Source organism: Dreissena polymorpha, chromosome 4 (assembly GCF_020536995.1).
Source record: "Dreissena polymorpha isolate Duluth1 chromosome 4, UMN_Dpol_1.0, whole genome shotgun sequence".
Classification (NCBI taxonomy): Eukaryota; Metazoa; Mollusca; class Bivalvia; order Myida; family Dreissenidae; genus Dreissena; species Dreissena polymorpha.
Window position 1 is genome coordinate 140,783,741 of NC_068358.1, and position 16,829 is coordinate 140,800,569.

The window sequence follows — 16,829 nt, forward strand, 5'->3', positions numbered from 1 at the left end:
TCATTTGCCAACAAAATCATAGAATCAAAATATTGATTACCTTTGAAGATATGGAATCATGTTCCTGATTCTTTCCGTCTGCGTTAAGCATAATTGCTAAATGTGTTCTGAAGATTTATTTTTATATAACTAATAAGACAGATTATTAAAAATATGCAGACTTGTTATACATTTCTGTTATGAAAAAATTACGTTAAATTAAAATTTTCTTACATTGGAGCTTTTTAAAGCACGTACTAATTTTTCAACGCCCTTAGCTTAAAGGGTTGTAGAACGAATGTAAATATAACATACTTAAATTGGAAAATACACTTCTTAGGCTTATTGGCCATCAATGATATGAGAGGATATGCATATTCTTTAAGTATGCACGAAACATTCTTTCAAAAAGTGTACTTATTCACATCTCTTGATGATTGCACGTGACGTGGAATTAGCCCATACGATTGAAATTGAATTTGCATTTACTAAGCTTATCTTACATTTATAGCAACTAGGGAAGATTGATGTTGTCTATCGTCGTCAAGAATGTGTGTCGGTGAATATTTAATGACGCTCTAAAGAACTATTCAATGATGTTATGTCATTTTACTGTGTGCTGCAGGAGTTCTTAAGAGAAGAGTTATATTATGCTTTGTCAAAATATTTCATGCTAAAATCTTTTTAATGACATTGGTGTTGACTTCGAATAATATAATTACAATTTCTATGTTGTATCTCTGTGCCTGATGTTTATACTTTACTATTACGAATACAATGTGTGTAAGCAGATAATAAATGCCTGTAGTGTTATTTGTATTCATGTTATGTGTTCAAATATAATTACATTTGCGAAGGCCGTAAACGTAATTTATGTGAATTTTAAATATATTACTTTTCATGCTACATTTATCTAAACTTGAAGTCGTATTGTCGTATGGAGCACGTCTTAAACGTCGCTTAGAAACTTTCCAACGCACATTTGCTTCTTGATAAACTATTTAAGAAAATTAGTTTTCTAAGCTTTTAGTTAATTATTTGTACGACCATTTTGCCCCAAACAACTTAATACATAAAAAGCAACAGCATTTAGGGTGTTTGACGTTTATTTGTAAATAGTAACAACATAAATTATTACATGACGACATATTATTCATGCACATGGTAGTCACCATGCCTTACAATAGCAAACAACATGTTTTTCAAGCTTAACCCGTATTTACAGGAATTGTACAACACGTACACATAATAACTGGCAAATATGTTCACAAATATTAATTCAATGTGATGAATGTCTTAAAAAACGAAATGAATTGTAACATATCACAAGACCTTATACAAATGATCATCGACGCTACCAGTAAAATTGTTTTTGATATTAAGTATACTAACATGTAAAAATACATCAAATGGAATTGTGATATTTTATTAAGAATTATACAAGGCGAAAACAGAAAACAAATTTAATCCTCGACGGGTTAAATTGTATTTTATATAAAGCATTTATACTAGTAAAAACAACCTCGTTCGTTTTAATTAGAACAATAACTTTTAGTTAGAACGTCTAGGATGAAACGCTTCGCTATAATTGCTGCAACATATATAACGTATTTGAGAGATTGCGCCTTTTGCTGTATTGCAAACAATCGTAAATCTGTCAATATTCAATTACTTTGGGCGAACTTATTTACGTCTGTGAAACGAATTTATGTTAGTGTAAAAAAACATGTTTTACACTAATTCCCATTTTATGACGAAGCGCAATCGAATTTAAGAGATGAAATACAGTCGTATTTTCAAATGTTGTAGCAAACAATTGATGCAAACAAATAATTCATTATGCAAACGAAATAAATAAAAAGAGGTATTCATAGCACAATCTATAAAAGTATATTGTTTTCGTCGTTGAAACATTCACGAAATGATGATTAGGTTACATACAACATAATATTTTGTTCACACATACGCAAAATATATGAATATAATAAAGACGCTCGAGTGGTTTAATGGTGTACGCAATCCCCAAACTTTAAATATATAACGCAGTAAAAGCAATCCGAAGTCGTAGATGTACTTATGGCAAATCTTTCTAGGCAAGGTAAGACCGTATTATCCTCGTATTTCTTGTATAACGTCAATGCCATAAGTAAGACGTAGATGAGTGTCGTTCGGTTACCGTTCATTTTGCATACTCATGTAGTTTTGTAAGATATATAAAGTTATTATTAATTTTCAAAAGTATTTTTTCCAACACACATACGTAGACACAATGTGTAGTCTATTATTATGTACGCGATGGTTATTGGCCAACGTTATGCAGAACCAAATTAAGTCAGTTTTCATAAAATGAACTCAATAAATTCATCCAGACATCGTGAATAAGATTTATTTCGTTTTACAAACAAACCCACATGAACGCACCTTACTGCATTTATTGTCTTTACACAAGTGGAAATGCTTCTGTGTAAAATCATTGACATTGTTCACTTCAAGGATTCATTAAATTCGCTATTCCTAGCAACATCAACGCTCCATTTTGAAAAAAAGTAATAACAATTTGTGTCCGCAGGTCCAACGGAACTCTTCAATCTTCATCGGGAATATAATTTCCAACCCATGGCTATGATGCACATATCTTCCAGAATAATGTTACTATGGAAAGTGCCGTTTGGAAACATAAGCTATTACTCAATGTAAGTGCTCGTGCGTCATTTTTTCCACGTGATGCCATCGCATCTGACGGGTCGTTATCAGTAGGTAATGACTCTCCATCCGTTTCCATATCTGAAGAAAATTGAAAAATTTAAAACCACCTTATGCTGTACATTTCACATCGAAATTCTAATTATACAAAGCAAATATGTTTTTTGTATTTAATGAACATATATTTGTTTTAAGGTATTAAACTTAAATACTGAAGCAATCATAGTTATTACATTATTATTTAACTATTTTGGTTTTAATTGGTTTTAATTAACTATTATAGAAAAAAAATATTCTGCGTACCTCGTTTTGGTTCTTTATGATTCTTTTTGTCTGAAAAAACAACAACAACATAATAATAACAACTTACACATTGTCAATGCTTTCATGATATTCTTATTAAAGGAATCGTGAACCAATAATGACGAAACAAAAAAAGTTCTAAAATACCGCATTTTTTAACAATTATGTGTTTAAATTGATTAAAATATCACGACTGGTATATTACATTATTTGAAAAAAGCTATTAAGTTTATATATTTTCAGTATATTCGGTAATACATTTTACTGGGTATAGGTACCAGGTAACTACCAGTTAACTATAAATAACGCCAGTAGATTGATCATCATCGTCACGTGGTAAACCCAGGAATGCTTATTGTGCATGCGTAGTGAATTGTATATATTTTATATATAAAATGATAATTCTACTTGCGTTCTTAATAGTGTGTATATCGTTTGTCACCTATTTTCGCGAAGTACTTTCGATTTCACATCGCAAAATTTCATTACCGAAAATACTAAAAATATGAATTCTGTTCAAGTAATGTAATATACAAGTCGTGATATTTAAATCAATAATAATTGTAAAAAATACGGTATTTAAGAACTTTTCGTTTTCGTCATTCGTAATTGACGGTCCCTTTAAAGAAAAAACAGTAAATAATAATATCATAATTATTCTTATAAAATAAATGCCATATAAATACATAGAAAAAGTTGTATCAATACAGATGATACATGATGAAATGGGATAGAGACATACTTTGCATACCATTAAGAATATGGACCTTGAACCCCTGTGCCAGCTTTTTAGTCAACCGACAAACGTAATGCCCTCTGTCACCCATTGTCACGCGTTTGATCACAAGTTCACTTATCAACGAACGTCCGGGTATTGGTTTCCGGTTCAATTGCAGAATCCGTCCGAACCATTCGGGCTTCATTTCGCTGATTGGTTCCCCATTGAAGAACCAGTCTACTGAGTCAGGGGCTTTCAAAGCCCCAGTGGCGTTGCAGACTAGTCGAATATCTTCCATTAGGCTTACGTACTCAGTCCCAGTCAACTCGACTTCTGTAAACGTTGATACACATGAAGCTTAATATTAAAAATATCTCGTATTAGAAGTTAAATATTAATATTAATATATTAATATAAAATATTAATACGTAATATTTTAAGTAAAAGTATTTTTTCAAATACGTGGTCTATGCCCTTTTGCTTACAAACGAATATTTTCGACCTTGTTATATCTCCAAGAAAATATCTCTTGCCTCGCTACCAATATCAATCGATTATTGGTAATGTTTTTTTCCAAAAATGATTGAGAACATAATTTGACGCCGAAATCTACTTAAATCCATCTTGAAATAAAATTTCCCATTCAAGTTCCCGATATTATTTGCGTACTTCTTATTGCAAGTGATTGGGTCATACATAATTATTATTTAAAAACTTTTTGGGTTGTACAAAACTTATTTTTTAAATCAACTTTAATCATACATTTTGTTAGACGCTATCAATATTTGAATTTGTCGAGTTTGATTAAACTGGAAGAGTTTTTAACAATTACAGTGATATTTATTAATGTGTGTGTCTTAAATTCAAATTAATTATTAAAACGATATCCACTACATTGATTGAAGATCTTGTTTTATTGTATGTCAGACCTTTGTTTAGTCATGTTTGATTATAGGTCTGTACATCCTATTTACCGCGGAAATATCCTATTAATTATAGACAAATCAAGCTGACATGCTGTAAACGTTTCTTTATTCTTGCATTCTTAGTCGAGTGAAACAACACGTACCTGGTGAATATTTTATCGGATCTGAAAAAAAATGCAACGCATTAGTTTGTATGTATCCAGACGTTATTACTATTTGTTTAATAAGAAACGATATTTTTTTGCAAATACCATACACTTTACAAAAACAGATTATGCACATTACTTACTGATACAGGAGGTTTTAATTCGACATATGTAATTATTTACTGAGGGCGCCAACACATTTAACATACTGTTAATGATATATTTATAAGCGTATATTCTCCATACCTAAAACGTTTAACGTTATATTGAACGTGTAGTTATTTGTTGCGCTGATTTGACACGCGTATGTGCCCTCTTGGTCCTTAGATACGTTCTTGATGATAAGGTCGTATCTGCTTTCCTCATTCTCCTCATCGCTAGGATTGATTATTTCAATCTCGACCTCAATGTCTTCGTCAGGGGTGAAGGTCGTCTTACCCAGTGTCAGAGGTGATTCATCGTCCGCCTTCCGCCAAACGACCTGTTGTCAATCGAAAAGTAGCATCTACACTATACGTGAACGTTAATGTCTACTCAATGGGTCATCCCTAAAAATAATATGTTTATAGATACATTGATTTCAATGGACAGGACAAGAAGCGATAATATGTAAACGTTGTATAAACATATTCGTTCACATATCTGTCAGTAGATATTAACACACACATTTCTAACCCAATCAATATTCGTGTAAAGTTTACATTTGCCAAACTTCTTCAAAACCCAAAGTTATTAATTCACATTATTGGAATGCATTGTACCATCCTTCATAAATAGTTAGCGAGGTTACACTAGTTTTGTGTTCATGTGTGTGTTGTGTTTGTTAAACATCTTTTGCATTGTGCTGCAACAGTGGTGGGTTTCGCAAATGATCACTTCCCCCAAAATACAAGACCGTGTCATGCGTTTAACAGTTTTCACCAGCTGGAACCGATGGCCTATCATTTGGTCAATATTTAAGAACAGTAATAACTTACAAACTTTGGACCAAGGTTATGAATCCTACATCGGAGGTGCGCGGTCTCACCCTCGTGGACTGTGATGTTCATGGGGACGGGCAGAAAGCTTGGGATGGAGGAAGGGTTGCTTCTGTAGTAGTCGTAAGCATCTGAAGAATTCAATTTTGTAGTTAATATCAAATAAGTTAGTATTGTTCACGACGTAGAATTGCTAAAAAAAAACAATTCATAATATTGTTTTTTTAACAACCAACATAAATCTGGCAATGGTCGTTTTGCGTGAGATTTCAGTACACTTGCGATGAATATATTACTATACGTTTTGCAAGCGAGTAAACTTATTAATTTGCATCCAATAAATCAATAGAATATCGAAAATATATCTCATATAGATATACGAGAAAATATAAGCATGCATTTCATGCTCATAAAGTTCACAAGCGTAAGGTCCTTGTTTGAAACCCATGCTTTCATTGTACACATACGTGATGCGTTATATACAAGATTCATAGTTTTGTATTTTGGCTCTCACAAGAACATGGTCTTTACAAAAAATGCAAACATATTTTGTTCGTTTTTCCTCGATGTACACAAATATTGTTCCAAGCAAGGTTAAAACAGGATACATAAGTTTTATAACACAGCATTTTCATAGGTTTTGCCAGTGTTGCAGTTCGTATAAATCACGCGATACTTGCATCATAGGAACTTGTGGAATTGCAGCAACTATAGCAATAACTACTCGCGCTGGATGTTTATAATAAAATCAGAACTGTGTCAGCGACATAGCACACAGGCTCCTGAATGTGTATTAATTATCATATGATATATAGTATTGGCAGGAAAACACTAACACGCACTTGTAAAAATCGCGCTTTATCATATATGCGCTAACGTGTTACACTTGCTCTTATGCTCTCATGTAATGCATAACAAAATAGCACATTATTTACACTATACTTCAATGGTGTGATCAGGCATCATTTGTAAGCATGATAGCGATAACAGATCCTCGTTATGTTATTGATCCGAGTTTTTCGTGTCGCATGCATTATCAGTGTGCATAATCAACGAGGTTTTATATTACATAATACGTATTATATATTATATATAAAGTTATAAACTAAACGAAGTTTGACAAAAAGCGCCATTACAAAACTACCCATTTGTGTACACAATATGTTTTTAATGAAAACAAACTAAAAACATCCAGATTGTTCAAAACTGTATAGTACACGTAAGCTTGCATTCTGTTAAGTTAGACATAAATGAAATTTCTTTAAAAAGGCACATACTCATAAAGCATATAACACTTATTTGAGCATATCAATGTGTATGTCATACATTAATCAAAGGTGTAATTTGCTTTGCTCAAATACCATAATCCCATAGTAAACAGTCATTAGTTTAATTACTTTTAAAGTCAAGAGGAACTCGACTATGACAATATAATGACACTACTTCTTCACGTATGTTTAATGTTTAGCTATTTTACAATAAACACGTTCACGGAACCTGTAGAACATTACAAAGTACAGGCGTCTAAACGTATTCAAAGAAAATGCTATTTTCCTAAGCTGTCGAAAATAGCACAACACATTTTTCAAACTCATCAACGCCCCTTCTGCAATTTCGATAAGATAATACCGCGCGTGCGCTGTGTGTAGCATACACCATATGGCTTGTATTATAAAGAATTAATTCATATATGCCGGCACTTCATGATAGGTATTATTATATATTATTTCAACTTTATATTTTATAGTTAAAAAATAAAATAATAATGCTTTACAAAAGTGGTTGAGCACGTTATGTTAATTGACGGCAATTATGGATGTCTAATTTCACTTGATTGTAAACTTAACAATTTAAACCATTGAATTGACCTTTATATTTAAAATTAGTTTGAACCTATTTCTTGAGCACGACATACCATCGCGTCATGCTGATCTCTTCAGTAAGTTTTTTCCAAATCAATTATTACAGAGTGGAAAATCACGTGTTAGACAAGATGACGACGTCCATACCGAGGCAGTTATTTTTCGCCGTTTTATACCCTTTATTACTTCTGTTTATTTTTTAAATGACGCTCACTTTCCAGCCATATCAGTAAAAGGTGATTAGCGTTTACTTCGTATTTTAATTCGCTTTATATCTCGACTTTACTCGGTGCAACTTTTCTTAGTGGAGCCCTAATTAGGTCATCCCGCCAAGAAATTTTGCACCGAGGAAAGTCGAGGTATAGAGCGAATATTACTTCGAAATAAAAGTCAGTAACTTTCTTTCTAATATGGCTGGAAAGTTAGCGGAATAAAAAATAATAATACAAATAGTAAAGGGTATTAACGACGAAAAATACCTGCCTCGGCATGGACTTGTCACGTGATTACCCCCTCTGATTATTATGCTCCGGATAAAGTGTTATAGACTGATTTCTTAAATCATACCTTTCATTTGACCTTGACTTTGGACCTTCGGACATTGCGAACTTATTTCTTTTCTCGACATACCGCCTTAAAATGAGTAGTACTTCTTCCAGATAATGTAAAACTACATCGATGCTGGCAAAACTAAGCATAGGAGTATAATTTCCAGCCCTCCGTTTGTCCGCTGAAGCATATGGTCGTTGTTAAACTGGCGTATTAACTCAAATCGAAAGGTTACGTGAATATCGCAAAAAAAGTCAGACTGACACCCTAATAGATTTACACATACTTAATCAAATTCCAAATAAGTGATAATTAACCACATTGAACCATAGTTATTTGTCGTCATAATTAAACTGTATATAGACAAATTTAAGAGCAACAACTGCATTCTCGACTTCAAAACATATTGGACATATGGTTGATATCAAACACAACTTAACCACAAAAAGCGTAGATTTCTATAGATCATACCAGATGAAAAGTTACCGCAAAATACTCTTCATTAAAAAGTCTTAATTAAGACTAATGTGGCCTCAAACCTTTTGATAATTAGAAAATATTCATGTAATACAAGCGCGTGTAACTCTAATAAGGTATCATATATTGAGATAAGTTGGGTTTCGAATAACGTTTATTGGCAATATTGACTCGAACAGGTGGTTTTATAACCTTGAAATTATGTACGAAAGTCGTTTGATCTCAGAATACGTAACGCGTTTTCGCTTACACTTTGCAAAAAGTGCAACTTTTACAAATATGTTTCGTTCTGACGCGGGCATAGCAATCGCGCAAACGTTCTTTTCATTTCAACGATTTTGGCATGTATTGGAGTTTGTCATTAAATGCTCTATATTGATGAATTTAAACATTGGATCTAAAAATCTCCAGTAAAAAGTCATTTTTTTAAAATATAAAATAAAATGTAACCCTCAACAGGAATCGAACCACTGACCCCTGGAGTCCTGGAGTAAAAAAGTCTCCCATTTAGACCACTCGGCCATCCGTGCTCATAAAACAAATGTTGTATTTTATACTTTATATAAGCAATCCTCGCACAGTTGCACAAAATAAAACGACAACAACAGAACTCTCCAAAATTATTCAATCGTTTCGCATTGCAACGCTTTATAATTTTCAGGTTTTTAAATCGTCAAAAGATGCATGTAATGGCTATTTTAGAGCATGGTAAATGTTCAGTATTACTGTTTGTTCACAAATATCGTAACTACAACGAAACTTTGCGAATATGAAACAATTGTTTTAATTGTGTCAATTAACCAAAACCTGAAAATGCCCCTTTAATACTTTCGCACATGAAGACATTTTGTGCAGATCCATAACAGAAAAGCCTATTCAAGATATAAAATACAAAATGCAAAAAAAATAAAAAAATAAAACGCGATAAGGTTAACAAACTCTGTCGTGCCAACTCATGATATATGTACGGAAACAATGTTTAATTCAACATGTTTTATTGTTTTAAACACATACTAAATTATTCAAGTGTGAGAGACAAGTTGTTCTGTATTGTTTTATTGCCGGTTGAATTCTATAGAGATTGCCTTTACTCTTTCAAGACGATTAAACTGAATTCGATCATAATGGAAACAAATAGTGGATGTTGTAAATCATATAGATAACTGTATATCATATAAATCTATATGTAATGAAAAAATCATTCATCCGTTCATACGGCTTGTATAGTTCTTTATTAAATATGTTCAGGTGGATTTTAACAATAATGAAAACGAAAGATGACGCGAAGCGTGTATATTTCTTAACAAACAGAACAAACCAACGTTTACAAATATCTGCATGTGTTATGTTAAATGTTGAAATAAGAGACACTTATAATCAATACTTGAGAGTAAAAACCCATTGCTAGGCCCCATTGAGATTAAATGTACCGTACAGTTTACACGATGTATCCTCAAAAGCATTTTCATTCTAAAATGGCTTTAATGCGCATACTATTATACTTACAAAATGTACCGTTTAACAAAACATGTTTAAATGACGAAAAAGCGATTAACAATTACTAATTTTAAAAAGTTGTATTCCTGCATATTTATTTATATAGTTCTATGGTCGAATATAATGTTATGTGAGTGCGCTTTACGGATATCAAAATCACAATCTTTTTACTTCTTATTTTCTAATTTTGTATTACATAGGCAGGCAAAACATGCATGTCAATTGGCGAAACATTTTTATCATGTAGACCATTGCTTTTAATAAGATTGCGTTTATGTGTAATCATTATTTGTAAATGATACAATTATAAAGCGTTGCAGACGCAAAAAAATATGAATATTAAGTATAAATTTTGTATCGCATTTTCCAAACATCTGTCTGGATAGTTGAATTGTTAAGGCGTTAGCCGGAAGGAGCTCTTCACTGCCGCTCTTTAAATATTCCTGTCATTAACATTTTGTCATCAAATTTGTTATTGAATGGCTCAAATATATACACTACACATATATTGCGCAACCATTTTAATACTGCTTACGTTTAATGTATGTCGAATACGTATCGACAGCTGTTTTAAGATGTAAACAGTGGTACTTTTTAATCTCCGTATAATACTGCTGCATAATGGAAGGCATCGTATGTGTTTGTTTTATATATAAATATTTTGTAATTACTGATAACACAGTTTGCATCACTGATCAAGTCATACAACAATATATTGCCTCTCCCGTATCGGCCCCGATTGTAATAAAACTCCTTTATTACTCAACCGAATAAGCTGCAATGACTCATGGCTGGAATCTGAATAATTACAGAAATAAATTAATGTCGCACTGCATCCGATCGAATTGACATGTTCGATTGAGACTGAATAGACGGTAAAAGTGAGCCGGTTGACTCATGGTTCCCTTATTAGTCAGATCAGTTTTAATGCAGCGTTGCTTAATATTATGCAGGAATTTCTTTAATATGGATAGAACATCTGTGCTCTTCAAGCATTTAATACGCTTCGTGAGGCTTCGTGTTCGTTTGTTTAAAGAAATCTATTGACTACTACTTTATTATGCTGCGACTGGTATTTTTTCGATTTATAAACTTAGCATTAAATACAGGTTATACATTTTTAATAATTAACATTATGTTTGTATAATAATAATAATTAGACCAACACTACTACTACTATTAATAATAATAATATTATTATAAATTATAATTATAATTTATATTATTATTATTAAAATAAAATAATAATAATAAAATTATATTAATAACAATACTTTTACTACTACTAAAAATAAAAATAATAATTAACATTGTTATTATTATTAATATTATAAATATTATTATCAATATTATATTTTTACTTTGATGCTTTGTTTTATTAATCCATCTTTCCGAAATCACAATTTGTTCAAAGATGATTTTACACAAATATTGATGAATATACACCAACCTTTAAACGTACAAAACATGTATCTGTTCAATAGCGTATGAAAATCGCTACCAAAACAACAGCGTTACATATTAAAACCATAAACACAATACGCCTCACCTTCTTGGCAGACTGTGCCAAACCCACACTGAAGCACCAAAAGACACACTATTTCGGCATTTAACACAGAGGTTAATTCCATTGCAGTTTTACGCAATCTAATTGTTTCGTAATTTCAACATCTAACACTTCCTTATAATTCGTAATGCAATCAATAATCACAGTGGCACTATGCTTGCAACAAATGGTCGTACGGTAGCAAGGTAGCACTACGCAGCGGATATTCCTCATCGAAAGGATAATGCAATAAGTCCTGACACAAATTTCGACTCCTATTATTTTAAAAATTACAGTTTAATCCATATACTATACGCACATGTATGTATTAATAAGACATTTGCTGTAATTCGTATTGATATATCTGTATAATTGTCACAAGGTGTGCTATCTTAATGTTTTATCGGTCCAATTCAATCAATATAACTTTTATAAATAAATACTAAGAAAAAAGTGTTCGAGTTAATCCACACACGTTCACAAACCTTAAACAGATCAGTTGGACAACGTTTACAACTTAGCTGAATGTCACAGATACGTTAAGCGTTGAATGGCGTGAAACCGCTTCAACAACACATCCGCTGAAGCAACTATTCGACCATGCCATGTCTCTACCAGATGGAAAAGCCAATGCCTCCAGCACGCTGGCTTTTGCTCCAAGAAAACCTATGGCAACTTTAGAGGCAGCCGCAATGCAGAATATACGTCGATCGGTTTAAAGGTGAATCGAGCTGGATATGATTTAACAAATGCCCGGCGTTCCTGCCAAACCAACATTATGGCTCAGTTAGCACCAGTCGCGTTATGTGGGCTGATAGTTTCAATGCAAACGTGATTATGGCCATCATTTTTCCAATAACCGTGTATGGTGTGGGTATGCAGATCAGTAATTTGTAATCTCTGATACGGAGACAATTTATTGTACGTAAAATCATACAATTAGACTGATGTTATAAAACAATGAGGCTTATTTGCGCATTGTAAATCATAAACGTCTCCTTATTTTACGTGTCAGGATATCAAATACTAGAAGAAATATTTTGAAATAACATAATAACATTCATGTGTAATTAAATAGAATATGTTATGATACGCAGAGTGCATGATGTTTTAACAATCTTAACAATTGGGGAATTATGAAATCACTTTATTTGCCACTTAAGCTTAAATGTCAAGCAAACACGTAATTACTTCATACGAAATATTTGGTTCAAAAGGAAATTATTCTTATAAATAAAGTTCTGTAAGCGCTTATAAATACGATTCGTTAAAAACACATTTTCTTAAAAATACGGTTGGGTAAAAACACGTTTCGGTAAAAACACGTTTCGTCAAACTATCATTATCGACAAGCATTTTCACACAAATACACACAAATGCACAAAGAAATCAGCGTAATCAATTCACAAGCCTGACAATGATTTAAATGGAAACACAACGACATAATGAGGACTGCTTAAAGACCTGTAAAGATATTATAAATACGCGGTGCACACTTTAACAACACTTCTTCACGCAAAAGCGGATAATAATTTTCTTTTCCGATACGAGTGTACACGAATTCCTCGCAGTTTGGTTAAAGTGACATTACCTCTCAAAATCAACGAACATTTCGTACAATGTTTCGTAAAATAAACTTAACCAATTAAAAATCAGTGTTCCTGGTGACAATTGCCGAAATTTCATTGCCAGATGTGGTCTGGTAAAATATATGTTTGTAGATACAAAATGCTCGTTTTTAGTATTGCTTTGCATATTTAATTCCATTTTAATTTCCCGCAACGATATATATTCATACGACAAATAAACACTAACAAGGTGTTCGTGTGTCGTATGAATAGATAAATTCGCGGAAAATTAAAATGGAATTAATTGTGTCAAAAATAAATAAAAACGAGCATTTTGTTTCTACGAAAATCTATGTAATAAAACCACATCTAGCGTTGAAATTGTGGCTTTTGCTATAAGGAACACTGATTAGTGAAGTGTTAACTTTATTTTAAGAAATACTTTTACGAAATTTTCGTTGATTTTGAGCGTTATAGACGCTTTAACTTAGAAGCAATATTTTAAATCTTGAAGGACTATTTCCAAAAAATGTCAACCGCACACGATAAAGACAAACAATAAAGAATTTCCGAACATTTGTTTAAATGTAGGGTATTTCTTTGTAGTTGTGGCTAATTTGTGGGTAAACGAGTTAAACGAAGTACGCCGACATTTTAGCAAGAAGTTCGTGTCCAGTATATGTATAGCGTTGTTAAAATGTAACGCGCCTTATTGATTACATATACAATAGAAAATGAAATAATAAGCCATGCGCATTGTATGAACGTATGATTTAATGCATGCTTTGTATTTATTTGTGTTATAACACTTTGCGCTTTTCTGATATAATGAAAATATAATCGAAACAATAATGATATGGTATTGAAGAAGCTTTATAGTAAATTAAGATTTGGAAAGTAGGTATCTTATCAACTCATATACAATACAAAGTCTATTACAACTATTTGTTTAACGGCATGGCTTTCTTAAACAACGAACACGATGTACACATCAATTAATAAGGTTCATACAAGGTATTTAGCTTGGTACCACGACACACGAAAGTAGATAAATGACAGTTACATTTACATTTAGGTCTGTACCTAAACAAATTTTCAAATTAAGCGTTTCTTTGAGTGTAAAAAAGGCCTAGACGTTGTACCGCACCAACAATTTCCTCTGTTATTGTGTAACGGCCTCTGGCAATTGAATACGGTCCGTCAGAATTCGATATTGGCAATGTCAGTTCTTGAAGGGTTTTGTTATAGCCTAAATCCCATTAGTTTAAACGGAGAAGATGTTGACATATTAACGTCAGTTTTAGATCTAGAGTCTAGAAGGTTCGTGGCTACAGGAGCTTATCGTACGGTACATAGTGTTTTCTAAATCTAAACCTGTTAAGGATGAATAGAATGAATAAAACTCATAGTAATAAGTTTTCTTCAATGATGAAGAGGCAAGTTAAGGTGTATGCTTACTTGCGTCGTTATTCGTCAGTAGATGAACGCATATGAAAGTAATCATACTTTTATACTCATGGTCATATATATCAAATAGGTGTTGTTCATATATATTCACACAACCGGTCCGAAATATATAAATTTTTGTATAATATGTTGTGTGTGCATTCATGATGAATTACACGGCAAAAGGAAACCACGATTCAATAAAAAAAATCAAAATTGAAGGTGGCTTTGATGTATTATTTTAGCATTTCACTACTCTTGCTCGCTAAAGAATTAAACACGGACTCTATAGTCACACAAATACCACTAATGCATAGGTAAAATTCAACTTATTGTGTGCGAATTCTCGCATGAAAACATATAATTTAACCTTTATGTCTAACTGAAGTCCCAGGAAACACCAAAGAGAGCCAACAGTATACATAATTATTAAAGGAAATGTGTACAACAAATAAGCTTAATTTTGCAATATGTCACTTGTTTGGAAGGAGTTTGCATTTCCTGATAATGCTACAAAATTGAAACAGAATGTTTTGGATGAAAACTAGTGAAATAACGCCAGATGCTGACCGAAAAGATGCGAATTACAGCGATCGTGTCCACCCATCTGTTATTTGTCATGGTGTTTGATGCATAAAAACAGATTCATATTTTTTCTTTATGAAATAAGGACATACGTAACACTGTTAGAAACTGATGGTGTATGGGATATACATATATCATACCAAACGAGAGCGAAGCTAACTAACTGTGTAACGATTATATCTGAACCAACTACTCGATTACTCGGGGTGTATGATATTACTCGGGGTGTATGACAAATACACCATGGGCACGTGACCGCTCTAAGCCAATCGGATTAGGTCATTTTTGTAAGAGGTGAGATATTAACCTATTTCTTAATTTATTTCATGCAGAGTATACGATTTATTCACATACTAAATCTGTTTATACTAAACGAAGTCCGTTAGAATAAAATTTATAATGAAACTCCAGAAAAATTTTCAAATGAGTAGTTCCTTTTACTGTAAGCTGAGTAGTTCCTTTTACTGTAATCCAGTAATATACGTTACAGAACAGAAATAATAACAACACTAGTTGAATTATTAAAGTAGGAGTTAACGGCTTGGCACGGACAATTCAAAGCATTGAGAACTTATACCGGTATGAAACAAAGACGTTATAATTATACTTCATATAGAAATTGTTTGTTATGAAATAGCATCGAATATTATAAGACCGTAACTGAGGCGTATTGGCTGTGTGCATTTCTTGAAGTCTGTCTTTATTTCCTCCCCGATCAGCTGCGATCAGCAATCAGCCAGGAATGTTAATGCACTACCGTCTAAACAGAACCAGTGTTGTCACTGCTATTACATTCGGGCCATATTATCTGTCATAAGCGAGGATAGTCGCCATTATTCATACCGCTATCGGTGAAATTGTTGCGAGACAGATTCCATATCGCTGCGAGTAAAACATTTACACCGATGGAACCTTCTCAAAAGATATGCACATTAAATACAGTTGTGATAGAGCCTATAATTAAAGTGATATTTTAAATGATTCGATGTACGAAGTGAATCTAAATTTAGTTTAAGTGCAGATTCGTTCATACGACACACGAACACTAACTCCAATCCTAATAAAAAGACAGTTCCGCTCGGCTTAGGGGACTGTACAGTCATGTAAAATATCGAATATAATTTATATTATATATAAGCAACTGGTAGCAAGATAAGTTGTACATAATTGGTCAGTAACCACATTTTAACTAACCCTTTTAACCTGTTAATTCTTTTCAGCTCAATTCAACAGTGAAAAATGCACATACTATCACTTTAAGAAGAAATATAAAAAAGAAAACACTGCAAGTCCGTTTGTGATCAATATGCATGGCTTTTCTTCTATTAATTTTTACAATGGTTATACCACTTGTTTATGTGTGTCGTTTTGTTATGCATATGAGAATGCTAATGCCAACTAAACATATGGGCATAATATACTTCGAAATTCACAATACAGCAACGTTCCAGGCAAATTGGTGTTGGCTCATGTAGCACAATTACATAGTTGACCAATAATTGACAACTCGTTTGTATGACCCTTCAGCAATGTTATATCACTCAACG

The 16,829-nt window shown here is 32.6% G+C and overlaps 1 protein-coding gene across 4 annotated transcripts in view; it reads right to left on the bottom strand.

Moving 5' to 3' along the window:
• Nucleotides 1-1,067: 1,067 nt before the first annotated feature.
• Nucleotides 1,068-16,829, bottom strand: part of LOC127879568 (vascular endothelial growth factor receptor 1-like) — a 100,635-nt gene continuing 84,873 nt past the window's right edge. For 3 of the 4 annotated variants that reach the window (XM_052426509.1, XM_052426506.1, XM_052426508.1), the window contains 6 exons: nucleotides 5,753-5,883; nucleotides 5,022-5,256; nucleotides 4,773-4,793; nucleotides 3,737-4,036; nucleotides 2,986-3,015; nucleotides 1,068-2,763 (listed from right to left, as the gene is read on the bottom strand). In XM_052426509.1, coding sequence (XP_052282469.1) covers nucleotides 2,600-2,763; nucleotides 2,986-3,015; nucleotides 3,737-4,036; nucleotides 4,773-4,793; nucleotides 5,022-5,256; nucleotides 5,753-5,883 — 881 coding nt within the window. In that variant the 3' untranslated portion in view covers nucleotides 1,068-2,599. Of the gene's footprint in view, nucleotides 2,764-2,985; nucleotides 3,016-3,736; nucleotides 4,037-4,772; nucleotides 4,794-5,021; nucleotides 5,257-5,752; nucleotides 5,884-11,686; nucleotides 12,321-16,829 lie in introns of those variants that run through there. The other variant, XM_052426507.1, reaches the window with a different exon arrangement.